The 14,433-nt window shown below is 47.7% G+C and overlaps 4 protein-coding genes across 4 annotated transcripts; 1 reads left to right on the top strand and 3 right to left on the bottom strand.

Moving 5' to 3' along the window:
* Positions 1-47: 47 nt before the first annotated feature.
* F4813DRAFT_366100 (LicD family-domain-containing protein) lies at positions 48-2,231 on the bottom strand. Its single transcript, XM_049243993.1, has 2 exons — positions 218-2,231; positions 48-125 (listed from the first exon to the last, which is right to left on the bottom strand). The coding sequence occupies exon 1, from the start codon at positions 1,554-1,556 to the stop codon at positions 666-668; it is 891 nt and encodes a 296-aa protein (XP_049097692.1). The 5' UTR covers positions 1,557-2,231; the 3' UTR covers positions 48-125; positions 218-665.
* A 765-nt stretch (positions 2,232-2,996) lies between these two features.
* Positions 2,997-6,054, bottom strand: F4813DRAFT_152096 (DNA repair exonuclease). The gene is made up of 4 exons (XM_049238967.1): positions 5,852-6,054; positions 5,658-5,785; positions 4,514-5,606; positions 2,997-4,462 (listed from the first exon to the last, which is right to left on the bottom strand). The coding sequence occupies exons 1-4, from the start codon at positions 5,871-5,873 to the stop codon at positions 3,495-3,497; spliced, it is 2,211 nt and encodes a 736-aa protein (XP_049097691.1). The 5' UTR covers positions 5,874-6,054; the 3' UTR covers positions 2,997-3,494.
* A 19-nt stretch (positions 6,055-6,073) lies between these two features.
* On the bottom strand, positions 6,074-10,439 carry F4813DRAFT_366098 (T-complex protein 11-domain-containing protein). The gene has a single exon (XM_049243992.1). It carries the CDS (start codon positions 9,762-9,764, stop codon positions 6,720-6,722), a length of 3,045 nt encoding a protein of 1,014 aa, XP_049097690.1. The 5' UTR covers positions 9,765-10,439; the 3' UTR covers positions 6,074-6,719.
* A 1,116-nt stretch (positions 10,440-11,555) lies between these two features.
* Positions 11,556-14,138, top strand: F4813DRAFT_152072 (kinase-like protein). The gene is made up of 7 exons (XM_049238966.1): positions 11,556-12,160; positions 12,216-12,687; positions 12,751-12,775; positions 12,890-13,104; positions 13,159-13,223; positions 13,277-13,495; positions 13,555-14,138. Exons 1-7 carry the CDS (start codon positions 11,675-11,677, stop codon positions 13,915-13,917), a joined length of 1,845 nt encoding a protein of 614 aa, XP_049097689.1. The 5' UTR covers positions 11,556-11,674; the 3' UTR covers positions 13,918-14,138.
* The last annotated feature ends 295 nt before the right edge of the window (positions 14,139-14,433 follow it).

Below are 14,433 nucleotides of genomic sequence, written 5' to 3'. Positions count from 1 at the left end.
ACTAGTTACGAGCCGTTTGAACAATATAGCAAATCTTTTTAAGGGGCGTGGGATGCTTTTATTCGTGGTATAACGTTTGTCCTTCATTGCCCCTGAAATAGAGATGAGCTCAGCAAGGGGGAAAGGTGCGTATAATGGTAATTCATACATGTTTTTCAAGGAAGATATTTCTGCTCATAGGAGATCGATCCTTAACGGGTGCTGACGCGCGCACTAGGTTATATCTATCTCGTTCTACTTACAAGAGACATTTCATTTATATATAGGAAATTACATCTCCCAGAATCTAAACTCAGGGGAAGGTTTACCATAAGCAACAGCTCTTATCGCGCCCCCTTTACAACCGTCTTCTCCACAACCACCACCACAGCCTTCCCATCCTGCTGCTGCTTCGCACCCGTCTTAACCTCCTCCTTGTCCTTGTCCTTGTCCTTGTCGCCCGGCCGCGGCTCCGGGTTCCTAACCCACTCCTTGAGCTCCGGCACCCAGCGATGTCTACCACGCCGGTCAGCATCATCACCTTACTGTTTGCTTTTTCCAGGGGGCGGAAGAAGTATAGAAATTAAAAAGAATAAAAACCAAAATTAAAATAGTCGGGGGCTGAGAAGGTAAATAAATGCGCATATTAACAACCCCCCCCCCTTCCAAAAGCTGGTACGGTTTACTCACCCAGCCCACTCCGTATTAACAAGACTCTTGGCGCCATACTCGTCCGTCAGGATCTTATCGAAGGCGTACGGCACGCGCGCCGGCACGCCCTCGAACTCGGTGCGCCGCACGGGGTAGATCTCGCGCGTGCGGTACCGGTGCGCGTTCTTGCAGCTCCAGACCCCCGGCGCCCCTGCCGCGTCCCGCTCCGCCAGCCCCGTGATGTCGATGAAGAGCCCGGTCCCCGTGTCGATCCACCGCGCGTCGATGATGTTGGCGCCGTTGCCGCGCGCCAGGTCCGCGTGGTGCGGGTTGACGTCTAGGAGGTACGTTTTGTTGATGTATGCGATGGGTCCGGGTCCGTCGTCTATGCCGGTGTCTCTATCCCTGTCCCTATCTCCATTCCCAGTATCAGCACCCCCCCCACCAGCAATAATCCTCTCCCCGCCCCCCTGCCCCCCCTCAACGATAAAGCGATAATCGTGCAGCGTGCGGTTGAAATGGCGCCCTAGATACGACAGCGTAGCCGTCGGCATCTGCACGTCGAGATCGTAGTCCCAGGGCATGACGCGGCCGTTCCACCACCAGCCCAGCAGCGTCCCGTGCGCGAGCCAGGTGTCAACGCCGAGCTCGTGCGTCGTCGTGAGCCACGACCGGATGAGCCGCTGCAGCGCCGGGCCGTGCTCCGCGTACGGCACCACGCCCTGGAAGAACCGCGCGTCGTAGTGCCCCAGCTCGAGCGTGCCGCCTGCTTCGTGGAAGTACTTGGGTTGGTGCTGGGAGTCGGGCTTGGACTTGCTGCTGAGGCTTTTTTTGTGCGCGGTATTGGAATTTTGGTGGGAGGGGGGGTTTTCGGGGAGAGAGGATGCGGTTAGGGAGAATAGGAGGATCGGGAGTGTGAAGTGCATCTTGGAAAGGGGCAGCAGACATCCCTAGATGACCTGGGGATTCTACGGAGGGTTCATTGGGAAATATCAGTGACGAGACACATATTTTCTGCTAAGCAGCTTTCAGATGCTGTTGCCTTCTACCCCTAAATGGTATTAAAGGGCGATGATGCTCAATGAAGATAGATCTCGTCTTAAACCAAATCTCCGTCATATTGCGTGTTCAAGTGGCGTCCAGTGGTCATTTTAACTATTAGTGTACGGACATATGAGACTGCAGGCTTACACCACACTTCCAGTGACTGCGTAGCCTTGTTGTATTCTTGAAGTGTGCGGATTTGGTAGGGTGTGTGGATGGTCTGAAACCAACTATAAGCGTATACCGAGACCTAGGTTCCCTACACCACCGTCGAAATGCTGTTGGGGGAGATGTTGAGGGGCCTATTAATGACATATCATTTTTATGAGGGATATTTAACAACTTAAGCCATATTGACAAGAGGCTAGATGGCACAGTATTCTTCAAGGATATATAAATGAAAAGTTCTGGTATTACAGGGTCTTGATTGGCCCCCAGCTGGCACTCAAGGGTGCAACAGACAACTTTTATAGTAAAGGCTACCTTAGGTATCTACCTACACAACACACGGGTGTCCGAGAAGATAGCATAGGTCCTAACATAGGATACAAATCAACCACGCGAGTAAATCCCCAATGCAAGTTCCCCGAGTTAAAGCACTATAGAAACATGACAACGACATCATACATGGTCTCTTTCACCACTGGTGTTCATGCTACATGCCGTTGATATGCCGCTCCAATTCTCGGCCTTGAAGCATTATATCCAGTCCGTTATTCTGGTGCTTTGAGCATAGACTTATTGCAGAGTTTATATGGCTAGGTAGGACACCATCAACCCTAATAGCGATGTTGTACGATACAACGGTCGAGCATACGAGCCGCGAACTCTAGAGTGCGTCCTAAAAGAACTTTGATTATATAGCCTAGTCGCACATAATGTATTCCTAAGCCGGTTTACACACAATGGAATAGACAGACACTATGATCATTGCAGCTGCAACTCGCCCCCAACAGCTTAGTCCAAAGAAACGATATAAACCCCCAGAGATTGTATTCAGCAATAAATAGAACAAGGTCTGTGATACCATACCGGGCCATCTAAATCCATATAACGCACAGATGTAGGGCTAACTAGCTTCTTTAGCGGTCGCGGCTCGGCCCCTTAAACCATCAACGCAGTCCTGATGCAGTCGAGTGAAGTCAAATTTTCGAGTATCTGCTAAAGCGATATCTACGGACGTGAAATAGGCACCTACAAGCCGCCGGGGTTGTCAGCACACTACCTCGTAAGGGATGGTGAATTACACCTAAAGAAGCAAGACTCGAATCGCGAAGGCAAGGTAAACACTTCAAATAATCCTCTTGACTTATAAACGAGCTTCCTTATCCAACATTGCTTATTAAAGTAAAGTATAAACTGATTATTCGAAGCACTTGATATATTCCTATGATAACTGAGCTACATTCGTGCCCTTTCATGAACCACTTGAAGTAATTCTGCCTTAGTTATCTACAGTGTGGGAGATACCGGTGATGTATGAGGTTGCATCTAAGGGGATATATAGTAGTGTCATTATTAGGAATACCTTTTTCGATTTATCGGCTTTTAGCAGCCACATAAATACCCCTCCATAGTTGAACTATGACTCTATAAGCGATGTCCCTAATGCTCACCATCACCTGGCCTCAATATGTGCCATCTGATATTTGACTTAGGTAGACATATCAAGTAGAACCAACTAGCCGACCGATGATTTCGTCCGTTGACATCGAGGCAATCTCAGATAGCAACATCGTGTAGCCAATTAGATAGACATACCACGGATCTGGCTTAACTACAATATTAATAAGTCATCAAATTCTGTTCGACATGTCGCCTCAACGCCTGCGGGTCCTAGTCTCCGGTACCGACTCAAAGTCATCCGAGATCTCATCATCACTAATCTCCAACGGCTCCTGCTGCGACGCCTGCTGCGACGCCTTCTGCGAAAAGTTCAATTTCGTTTGGCGTGGCTTTGGGGTCGCTTTAGACGCAGCAGAAGTAGATACAGCCTTCGCTGTCTGCGACGACCTAGTAGATGCCGCCCTCGTCGTCGTAGTTCTCGTCGTAGCGCGTTTCGGTGGTGGCGGGGGATCAAAATCATCGTTATCCATTACGACGTCTTCCTCCTCCTCTTCCTCCGACTGTTCGAACACCTGCGCTTTACGACCTCGGCCTTTGGCGGGTGCTTTCTTCGCTGGGGTTGCCTTGGGTTTAGCAGCTGCTGCCCGACCTCTTGCCCTTGTTTTCGGCGGCGGCGGTTGCGGCTCGACATCCTCCATATCGTCATCCTCATCCTCTATAACCTGTGCCGCTTTTCTCCCGCGACCTTTGGGCTGGCTTATCTGGGGCGTTGTCTTAGTGGTAGTTGTCTCGTGGTCGATTGCCTGGGGTTGATCTTCCCAATGACCGTCGAGATCAGAGTCCCAAAGGTCCGGCTTTGGTTTATATTTACGTCGTTTTGCCTGTTTTATGTTGCCTGCAGTATACTGCGTCTCGAGGATCTGTTTAATGTGCCCCATTGCTGTATACATGTTTTCAGGGTCGGCTTCGTTGCCCTCTAATAGTAGCATCTGTCTCACTTGCTCCGAGAGCGACTCGCTCACAAACGATTCCATAGCATGCTTGTCGTCTTTGTCAACGAACTGGTTAACTGCATCACCGAATGGTGCTTGTGGAAGAATTTTCAGGGATTGTGCTTGGGCAGACAAAAATTCTTCAACTAGCTTGCCGACTTTAATGTCCTCTATATCGTCCAAGGCTGCTAATAGCTCATCTGACAATTCTGTATCCTTTGCAGTTCTCCCTACTACAGATTAGTAATATTTCTAATTGGAAAACCCGGCATTTCACTTACTCTGCGCCGTCTTTTTCCGGTAGAAGTATACAACATCGTTGGTATTTGCAACCTTTCCTTGGAACCGATTGGAGAATCGCTGCGGGTTTTCGATATCGTAATGGCCTCCTTCTGGAGCAGTGTATTCTACCTTTAGACGAATTAAGGGCAGAGGTCGTTCACCGTCTAGAGAATCACCCTCCTGAATAGATTCCCACTCGGCATTAGCTTCTTCGATCATTTCCTCGACTACGTCCATTAATTTTCGCGTGAGCTCCTGGCGGTTTTCTTTCTTCTTATCTAGATCTTTAAATCTCTTATCATTTGCTAGGATGATCTCGGCAGTCATGAAAGGGCGGACTGATTTCAATCGATGCTTCTCTACTTTGAAATCTCTCCCCGTGATGCTTACCACGGCGACGTGTTTGGCTACGGCTTCACCGGGGACTAAAGATGTGGCAACTGAGGAGCCTGGTTGCATAACATGGAAGCCAGTCTCTGGATTATGCGAAGGATCAATCAGACACTCGTGTTCGTGACCCCAAACGACCAAATCCAACCACTCAGGCAACATATTCTCGGGCAAATAGCCGGTAGCAGTGTGGGCATGATGATTCTGGTGAACGGCAAGGAGGTTGAACCAATCGCTTGATTGTTGGTTCGGTCTAAACCACTTGACATTATGATCACGGAATGTCCGAAACATGCGTTCATCTCGCACATTGCTTAATCCGTAAAGTGCTAATTTAGTCATGCCTTTCTGAAGTAGAACTGGCTTAGCTTCGATATCATCTGCTCGAGGCACACGCCCAAAATAGTTGACGAGTCCGGCGACCTGAAGCAGATCCAGAGAACAAAAGTTACCTTCGCCGCTAGGATCGTCATGGTTGCCATGGATGGAGAAGACGGGGATGGAGATATTGATATCGGGATCTTCATAGTTGACATGTCCAAAGGCACCTTGAAAGACTTCGTTCGCGTCGCTCAGGAACTGTATTTCACACGGCTTCAAGCCAAGACAGTTCTTCCTCAATGATCGCATAACCTGGAACATGGCCTTCCTGGACGGCTTATTATCGTGGAATAAGTCTCCAGCTAGTAGTACCATATCAACCTACTTTGTAAGCAACTATAAGCAGGGCTCCGAGAGACAGAACTTGCTTACATCTTCTTTCCGGGCTAAATTCATAATCTCATCGAATGACTTCCAGCTGTCATCGCCACGGATCGGATCTCGTTCCTCGTAACCCACATGATTATCGGTGGCGACGAGGATACGGATGGTATCCGCATCTGCGTTCCATATACGATTAACTGACATTCAAAATTGCCAATGTGATGCTACCTATGGAAACTCACCGGTTAATTGTGATTGTGCCATAATTCTTAACGTCGTTAATGGTAGGCTACGAGGCGACGAATATAAATATAGAATTAGCTAGAAGTGCCATCTAAGTCATTAGAAGGGCAGTTTCTTGAGATGATGTTATTTGTAGTCTCTAAGCGCTTTTGAGTAGGTATGAGAAGTGACTTTAATTAGGTATCTAAGAAATGAACTTAAGGGACAAACCGATGACGCGCCTCGCGTTTGCCCCGCCGTCTCGCTATCACGTGCCTATCATACGTATCTATTAAAGGTACCTAACCTAGGTACATATCCCGAGGCAAGTACGAATTAGAAGGTACATAGGTAATCACTGTCGCAAGAAGTGGCAACGTATAAACCATCCCCTCTTAAAGAATATCGGTCATGTATGAGGTAGACATACTGAAAATACACATCTCTATAGTCCAAGCCTTCGTATATTACACACATGTATCGTACCAGTCCCCCGAATCCGCATAAATAATGTAATCGTACAGACTGTATCAATATTCTTCGCTAGCATCATTCTACAATGATAAGCTTGAATTGTGTTTCTAAGGCTCTCAAACAATACGCAACACGCAATACTAAATCAATATCACAAGCCCGAAATCTGCGCTGACTCAAAAGGTGCAAAAGGTATCCTTCCAAAGAGGTGTTCCATCCAGTTCCAAAATCAAATACATCATCCGTCTTGAAAACGTATTCGAATGCATACCCGAAGAAAACGCCAGTCCAGTAGTTGAACCGAAACCAGAAACCCAAACCCGAGCCAATAAGTAAGACCTATTAACAATGTATACTCCGCGTCTCACGCATGTGACGATGAATGCATTTCCCAATTGCTGCTACTCTTCACACTTACGCAGCTGCTGCCGTAGGGACTGAATCCTCTCTGCTCACCTTCTCAGCTACCTCTTCCCACCATACTCCATGAGCTTCTCGATCTACTACTCCCACTTTAACAATCTCATCGACGATCTCTCGCACCTTCTCCCCAAACTCGGGCAGTCCAAGACTTGCAAGTTTCTCCCCAGCTGTGCTAGTGGCCTTGACCTTTTCGCTCGCGGAACCGGCTTGCAACCTAGCTAGGATGTGGCCTCTGATTCGTGTTAGAAGCAACCTTAATACAGGCTCTCCAGGGTCCGTATTGTCCCGGTTTGCATCCATGCTAGCAGCAAGTACCTTTGTTACAAGAGCTTGTAAGTGTGCTTTAGTGGCTGTTGGCATCGACCGCCCTGCTTCGAGCGCCGCCATGATACCGTGCGTAGCCGTAGACTGAGGGAGTGGCTTCGAATCATTATCCATAGACTCAAGTACCGTCAATATGCGACCGGCTTCTGTCCTCCAAGGGGCTCGGACATCGCGCTTGAGCATATTCTTGCACTGCAGGAGGATGGCACCCGCTGTAACGATGCGCATCGTCTGACGGCCTATACGAGCACGACGTTTTGCATCGAGGGCGAGTGGCTCCGGCACAGTTTCATCTGATGGTGATGGTTGTGTGAACTCGTCTAATAGCATCTGCCAATAAATTTTGTCCGGAGTGGGCCGCGAACGTGGATGATTGATGCCCTCGGGGTCACGGCGCGAGACTTCCGCAAGCACTTTATTGCGCGCAGTTCGCCAAGAAGCCTCCGCGCGATGAAGCGTGATCGTGCCATCCTCCAGCTCCTCGGCAAATCTCTTTGTTTCGTATGCAGAAGCGTGCTCCACGAGACTTGGTGCTGCAACTTGTAACATGTAATTCGCGTAATCATAAAGCATAGTATCGATAAATGAAAGGAGCGCCTCGAGGCGATCGACAACGTGCCCTTGACTAAGTTTGTTCTCGACTAGATCTTTTACCTCGTCATCACGAACCGGAGCGCAAAGCTTTGGGAGAAGAGACCCCATAGACGAGAAGAATCGCTCATACGAAAAGCTACCGGCTAAGAATTGCTGTTGTGAAACCTCGGTATCGAGTATTTCGCCGATAAAAGTGTGCATAGATGAGCCAGGCTTGACTAGATGCTGAAGTCTGTCTCTGATGTAGTTGGCCATTATCAAGAGATAATGAAATTCCTTCTCTTCGTCTCTCGGGCCGGTTTTTAGGTCCTGAAAAAGGGGGTCCATGCGAAGCTTATGCTGTTCTTGGAAATGCTGATATTCAATGCGATACTCCCGATTGATAGCTAACTCGTGGACAATTACTCTATTGTCCGGGAGGATCGGGGGGTAAGCCGGCTGGCTTACGTTAAATTTCAGCTCTTTCTCTCGGAGCGGAGAAGGAGGTGGCGTGAGCGTCTGCAATTGAGACGAAATAACATGATCGGCCGTTGCGTTGCTTCCGACCGAATTATCATTGCTAATATCATGTTCGGTGGCTCGTGGTTTCATGTCGCCTGCAGGTCTTTTCGCAGCCCTGGCCTTCCTTGCTTGCTTGACGGCATCAAAAATCATCTTCTTTCCTCGCTCGGCGCCGGCAAGCCTCTTTATCCGGACCATCAGCATCAGCTGGTTGTCCTTGATGCTTTGTCGGTAGGAATCAGCAACGGCTTCTTCGGTGCCATCTTTAACCGTTTCGAGTATTGCATCAAGCTCCACGAATTGTAGGATCATGACTTCGACCAACGCATTTGAATCACGAGCCTTCCATGCTATGAATGCATTGTGGAATGTTGCATACGACTCTGGTAAAACCGCCCGCAACGCTGGTGGAACTGTATAATTGTTCATCGAGGTCAATCGAGAAAGGATATTCTCGAAGGAGATCAACAAATCTCGTGCCTTGCCGACGAGATCCTGTAACTGTGGATTAGCCAGATCATCATGAGGAATAGGTTGCCCTTGAGAAGATCCAACCTGCTCCTGCTCTCCCCTATGATCCTTATTGCTAAGGACCTGGGTAGGATGGCCTAAAATTAAGAAAGCGCTCAGGAACGTGCGAACAGCGGTCATCTCATCCACCGACCCTGTTTCGCCCTCTTGTAAGCCGCAGATGCGCAATACTCTTGAAGTGAGCAGAAGAACCCTCTCTTGAGCAAGAAGTTCGGTCACTTGCTCGAATGAGGTATCTCTGACGCCATCAATGTTCAAGCCGAGCTCGGAGAATTGGCGTGCCGCCATTCTTCTCAGTACTCCTCTCCACCACCATTGAATCTTAGACACCGCTACGTCCTCGCTCATGAGCACGACATCACTCATGCTCGAGGATTCGTGTTCCTCTTCCTCTGGTAAACTACTTGTGTCAGATCTCTTCGTCATTATGCTCTGGCCTCTAGAACGTTTAGCCGTATGGCGACTGCGTAATTCCTCCCTCCTCTTCTCCGCCTCAGCCAATCGCTCCTCCATCTGGGACTTAAGCTTGCGCAGCTCCTGTTCCCTTTTTTCCTTCATGCTTTCGGCTACTGCTTTGGCCCGCTTTACTTCTTCGGCACACGCAGCGACGATTTCGGCTAGGTTCTTCTCTCTAGCTTGAGCAGCAGCCAACGCACGCTCTTCTAAATTGGAACTCTTTTGGTGGGCTGCCTTTGCCATGGCCGCTCTCAAGCGCACCTTCTCAGCGTGCGCCGCCCTATCGGCTAGACGGGCCTTGCGATCTTCGAGGATCGAGGCACGACGCATCTGCTGGGCAATGTATTTGCTCTGCGGGCCGCCATGGTGGTTAAAGCCATGCGAAGACCGCGACTGCGCAGAGGAGATCGAATTACGACGCGACGAGGCGGCCGACTCTTTTCGACGATTCTGACTAGGTCGATAAAATCGAGCGGCTATGTGAGGAGGCGGGGTGTATATTCTAGCGCCCTCATCATCTGTTGTCAAAGTCATGTCTAGATCAGAATCTATAGATGTCGGGTCTGGAGTGCCTATTGATTCCTCGATATTTCGAGAGGGGTCGGTTAAGTCTACGGAAGCGCGACGCATTGTGACGACGGATCGTTGGGGTTAGGAGGGGCGTTATGTATAAACGCGCTTATCCAGGGTCAACGGTCAACGTTTAACGGTCAACTTCGATGCACGTAAGAAATGAGAGGGGGTGCGGCACGACAAAAATGACGAAAATTAGTTGACTGTCTGCAAGCACCAGCAGGGTACGTTTATGGGTCGTAATTTGGTCTTGTATAATTCGCGTAAAGCAATCGAGTCTCAATTATGCGTTGCTCGTTGTCACTGTTCGTTTGGTGTGGCGTTCTCCAACCACAGGCCAACAACGAAGTATGGAGCGCAGCTAACAAGTAGTAAAGTGGGAACGAATGGGACTTTGAAAATGATAGGTGGCCGCCACAAGGACCACAAGTGAAATACAAGCTTAGAAGAAAAAGAAACAAACAGAAGATGGAAAGAAATATGAAGAATACAATAGTAAACGAGTCGCAATAAGGGCGAAAATTCGCAGGATTCCTACTGCAGACTTCCGAGTTGACGGAATGGGAAGAAGAAGAAGAAGAAGATGTATAATAAGTTAAAAACGCAACCAGAAGAAGAGTGGTTGGCGTAAGTGCAGTAAATAAACCTGGAAAAGTCTAGGCTGGAACATTGGACATGGGAACATGGAACATCGGTTCGCGGTACAACCAAAATGCAATTATGACAGATGACGAAAGGATTGCAACTGAAAAGGCCAGCCGTAAGCTGGTCGTCTCAGTGCCCAGTTCTACATGTAGCTAGTCCACCCAAATGAAACGGCGAAACAAGCATGAAGTGTGTATGTACAAAGTACAGCAGGATGTAAGTACAGAACCTTATCTCTTGCATCTCTGACTAACCCTTCTCGTATGTACATAGAATATGTACATACCAGTTCGGTGCCTTTAGTAAGCGGGGCACCAGTACGTTCTTTCCGTTTCCACCTTCTACCGCTCCGCTTCCGTTTCCCATCGAAAAGTTAAAAGATCCAATGCTATGTAGAGTATGTACATTAGGTACATATGTAGGTATCGCATCTGCACATGGATGCATGTCTTAAGTACCTAAATACCTACATCCATATAACCCCCGTGATATTACTAGCGTGAATTCCGGGTTTTAAAGGGTCGTTATTAATGCATGCTTGAATCAATCCTCTAATGCGCTAAAGATAGCATCACGCTGATCAGATCTACCTACATACATATATCTAGATATCCACCTGATGTTTGCAACCTCATATTAAATGATCAGGAGACTACCAAGCATGTAGCAAACGCGCCTATGCTCTCCCCGTTTCGTACGTGGTCAATTTTGGGCATTATTCAATGCGCGCTACGACAGATACCAAGGACCCAGGACCATATCAGGGCTGTAGGTTTCAGCTGAGTCTGGAATCAGCCGCATTCACCATGTGATGTGACCCTAGCTTGTGAGGCTCAACAACAGCGCTAAGCTTTCAAGGTTCTGTATGTAAGAATCGTCCATGGTCCAATGGGGGTCTACTGATGATACCAATGGTTCTAAATAGCCGGCTGATGAGAAATCCTAACATGAGGTTTAGTATCAAAGATACCCTCGATATATCAAGAATTCAACCGGATAAGTTTAATTATATATATGAATAACTACCTAGAATATCTTATAAATACCTAGGTTAGTATGAAAGATCCTCGACGCCACACCCTAGAATCTGGACTGCTATGCAGTTATATCAACGCTTTGTTTTACACATCCGTGATCAAAGCATTTTCCCGCAAACAGTATGACAGCAACCGCTAGATATATCACCCGTAAGCAACTCCTTCTTTGTTCGTATATTACCCAGATCTATTTAGTGCCATGACAATAAGTATCCAGTAGAACCTATTCTTGTTTTGTCTTTTGACTAACTAATCAGAGCTTCTACATTATAAGCTACAACTACGATGGCAGCATATGGAGGTTTGGCTGGTCCAGATGAGATCAGTTATGATCCCGGCATTTTCGAGGAAAAGTATCGAGCGCAGAACTGGAGATTCTCTCGATACCGACAATGGGGCTACGGAGAACCTAGCTCTATGGAATTTGCCCGAAACAGGGCGAGTTGGTTGGCACACCCATTTCCAAGGGCAGGTACACCTCAGCCCCGAGAAGGAACATTTCCGTCATATTATGAGAATCCTTACATCATTGAGGGAGTTAGGGAACTTGACAGTCAGGCACGAACAAGACTGGAGGAAGCCAAAAACTATTTTCTTCAGCAGGGGAGATTTGATTATATAAGACACCTAGGCTATGGTGGTTTGGGACTAACCGTTCAATTCAAGTGGCGGGGTACAGAAGTTGGACGTGATGATCGAGATATCGTATTGAAAATAGGTCTTAGGGGATGGATTAGTTTGGATATCCGTCAAGAAGAGGAAATGATGAGGGTAACTTATACCAACTGCTACTCACTATTACAAGCTCTATCTAACTACATCGCAGCAAACGGCTCGAGCGGCCCACACTATCCAGGCCATCGACCCAGCAGAGGTAGGAATGGCTCCAAAAGGAAAATTTGAATTCCCGGAGATATACCGATTTGATTCAAGTTCTGAAGGAGAGTCCAGTGGCGAGGAGAGCCCTAGTGACACACCTCCAGAGAGACCTACTCGGAGGTGGCGAATGGAAAACGAGCCCGAACAGATGCTAGAGAAATACAGACTACACGAAGAGAGACGGGCTAAAAGGCGTCGTGAACTCGAAACTTGGGACCATAACTTTAAGGTAGTATCTCAAGCGTTAGCGCAGGGGAAAAAAGTCTATCCTGAATTTATCAGGTCGTGGAACCTAGATTATAAGGATTTCCTCCTTCTCGAGTTTATGCAACTTGGTGATCTTGCCCACGCTATTTCTAAAATACACCGAATGTGCGATACGATTCCTAACCGTGTCCTTTGGTCATTCTGGCATTGTTGTATGTGAAGAGCTTGTCATCCTTCTCCTTCTTTTGCGAATTGTTGGCTAATAAAATTATTAGTGGTTAAAGCCTGTATCGCTATGGAGTAAGGAATCCCCATATATATTTACCTACGCCGTAAAGCCACCGAATTTGTCGGGTCTTTGAATATAGTAGGCGCATATAGTACTCATAGCATAAAGCTGACGCGTTATTGTAGGTATCCTCCACGGAAATTCCACCCTAGACGCCGTGGGAGACCCGAAGATCATGCAGACGAAGCAGAGATTGATGATCTAGCAAGGAGACAAGAACTTGGCGAAGATGTTGTCGTTGGAAAAACCTTGGGTAATGATCTTTTCGAAGAAATCCCTGTCGAGAAACGCAGATGGGCTCGCAAGAATCTGGTCCATTTCGATATTGATCCCAGCAATAGTGAGTAACGAAAGCCGTCTTATCAGTAGGTTCCGGTAACTAATGACCTCCAAGTATTCATCGCCCCTCCCGACTTCGGTGCCAGAGACGGAGAGCATGATTTAATCCCTAGATTGAAGGTATTTTATTCGCATTAGACAAGTTTTCTGGTGCTAACAAGAGCAATCGATAGCTCGCGGACTTTGGATGTGCTCGCGTTATAAAGCAAAACAAGAAGAACGCATATTACCTCGAGAGGCGTCGAATGGCCAAACAAGGGTATTTTGCCCCTGAACAATTCGGTGTGGAATGGGAACATCTCGCACCTACGGATCCTAATGGTTGGGAGCTTTCCGAACAACCGGTTGCTGGTAACTACTCGGCGGCGACGAACGTGTGGGGAATTGCATGGGTAACACTCCCGAGTAAACCAGCAAGAATTTAACATCATATAATCTAATATTTATACAGAGTTTGTGGCAGCTCATCACGGGGTGCAGGGTGCCAGATGCACCTCAACCGCAACCGTCTGAGCCGCTCCATTATTGTCCGGCAATACTCGACGACTTAGAATTCGGAGTTTATGATAGGGAGCTTCGAGAAACGATCGCAGCATGCATGAGACATAACCCCAATGATCGTCCGACCCTGGTAGAGTTGTCACGCCAGGCGGCGAGAGGCACGAAAAAGATGTTCCCAGGCGAGCATGACGACGCAATCGAGTCTTGGGTGTTGAGAATATTCTTTCAGCCTGAAACATCGGGCGATGTCGAGTATTCGGATAGTGTATATTCCCAATCGCCCGAAGGGGGTGATCCGATGGATATTAATTAATAGATGAAGAAGAGACCGAGGGGTGGACGAATAGCCTAAGTTGAGTATACTTGGGTAAGACGTTCACTATATATTGTATTTATTTATCTATTATTTTCATAGAATCCTGTCATTAATAGAGAATATAAAGCGTAGTAATAATGAACCTGTCTATACGCGAGCTGTAACGACAACGAGCATCATGAGGCTCTGCAAAGTAGCTACGTCAATCTACATGTATGTAAGGCATACATTATTATGACTGGATCTTGCGAAACTCCCCCGCCTCATCATATTGGATTAGAAGCCGAGGTGCCGCTGTTCTGTTACATACATGACCCAGCTATTGTCGTCGCACAACCACGTGTGGCAGCAGAGAAGAATATGCGAGTCAAAATTATGTTATGAATGCCCCGAAACGATAGGTGAAATTATGAGATCCCGGGACCGGCTGTTCCTGAATTAGTCTGTTGTATAAGGAGCCAAAGGATCGATGCTTTTTTTCGAGTGAAGAATTGTCAAGAGGGCACGTTGTTG

This window comes from Daldinia decipiens, assembly GCF_022478715.1.
Source record: "Daldinia decipiens strain CBS 113046 unplaced genomic scaffold F4813scaffold_27, whole genome shotgun sequence".
Lineage (NCBI taxonomy): Eukaryota > Fungi > Ascomycota > Sordariomycetes > Xylariales > Hypoxylaceae > Daldinia > Daldinia decipiens.
Note: the sequence above shows the minus strand (reverse complement) of the source record. Positions and strands in the feature narration are given on the sequence as shown.

What these genes read in the sequence shown, in the direction of transcription:
- F4813DRAFT_366100 (XM_049243993.1), bottom strand. Translation starts at nt 1,556, where the DNA reads ATGCACTTCACACTCCCGATCCTCCTATTCTCCCTAACCGCATCCTCT.
- F4813DRAFT_152096 (XM_049238967.1), bottom strand. Translation starts at nt 5,873, where the DNA reads ATGGCACAATCACAATTAACCG. An exon ending in GGCACAATCACAATTAACCG is followed by an intron (nt 5,786 to 5,851) that starts GTGAGTTTCCAT and finishes TATGGAACGCAG; the next exon opens with ATGCGGATACCATCCGTATC. An exon ending in ATTTAGCCCGGAAAGAAGAT is followed by an intron (nt 5,607 to 5,657) that starts GTAAGCAAGTTC and finishes CTTACAAAGTAG; the next exon opens with GTTGATATGGTACTACTAGC.
- F4813DRAFT_366098 (XM_049243992.1), bottom strand. Translation starts at nt 9,764, where the DNA reads ATGCGTCGCGCTTCCGTAGACTTAACCGACCCCTCTCGAAATATCGAG.
- F4813DRAFT_152072 (XM_049238966.1), top strand. Translation starts at nt 11,675, where the DNA reads ATGGCAGCATATGGAGGTTTGGCTGGTCCAGATGAGATCAGTTATGAT. An exon ending in AAAGCCTGTATCGCTATGGA is followed by an intron (nt 12,776 to 12,889) that starts GTAAGGAATCCC and finishes GCGTTATTGTAG; the next exon opens with GTATCCTCCACGGAAATTCC. An exon ending in ACGTGTGGGGAATTGCATGG is followed by an intron (nt 13,496 to 13,554) that starts GTAACACTCCCG and finishes ATATTTATACAG; the next exon opens with AGTTTGTGGCAGCTCATCAC.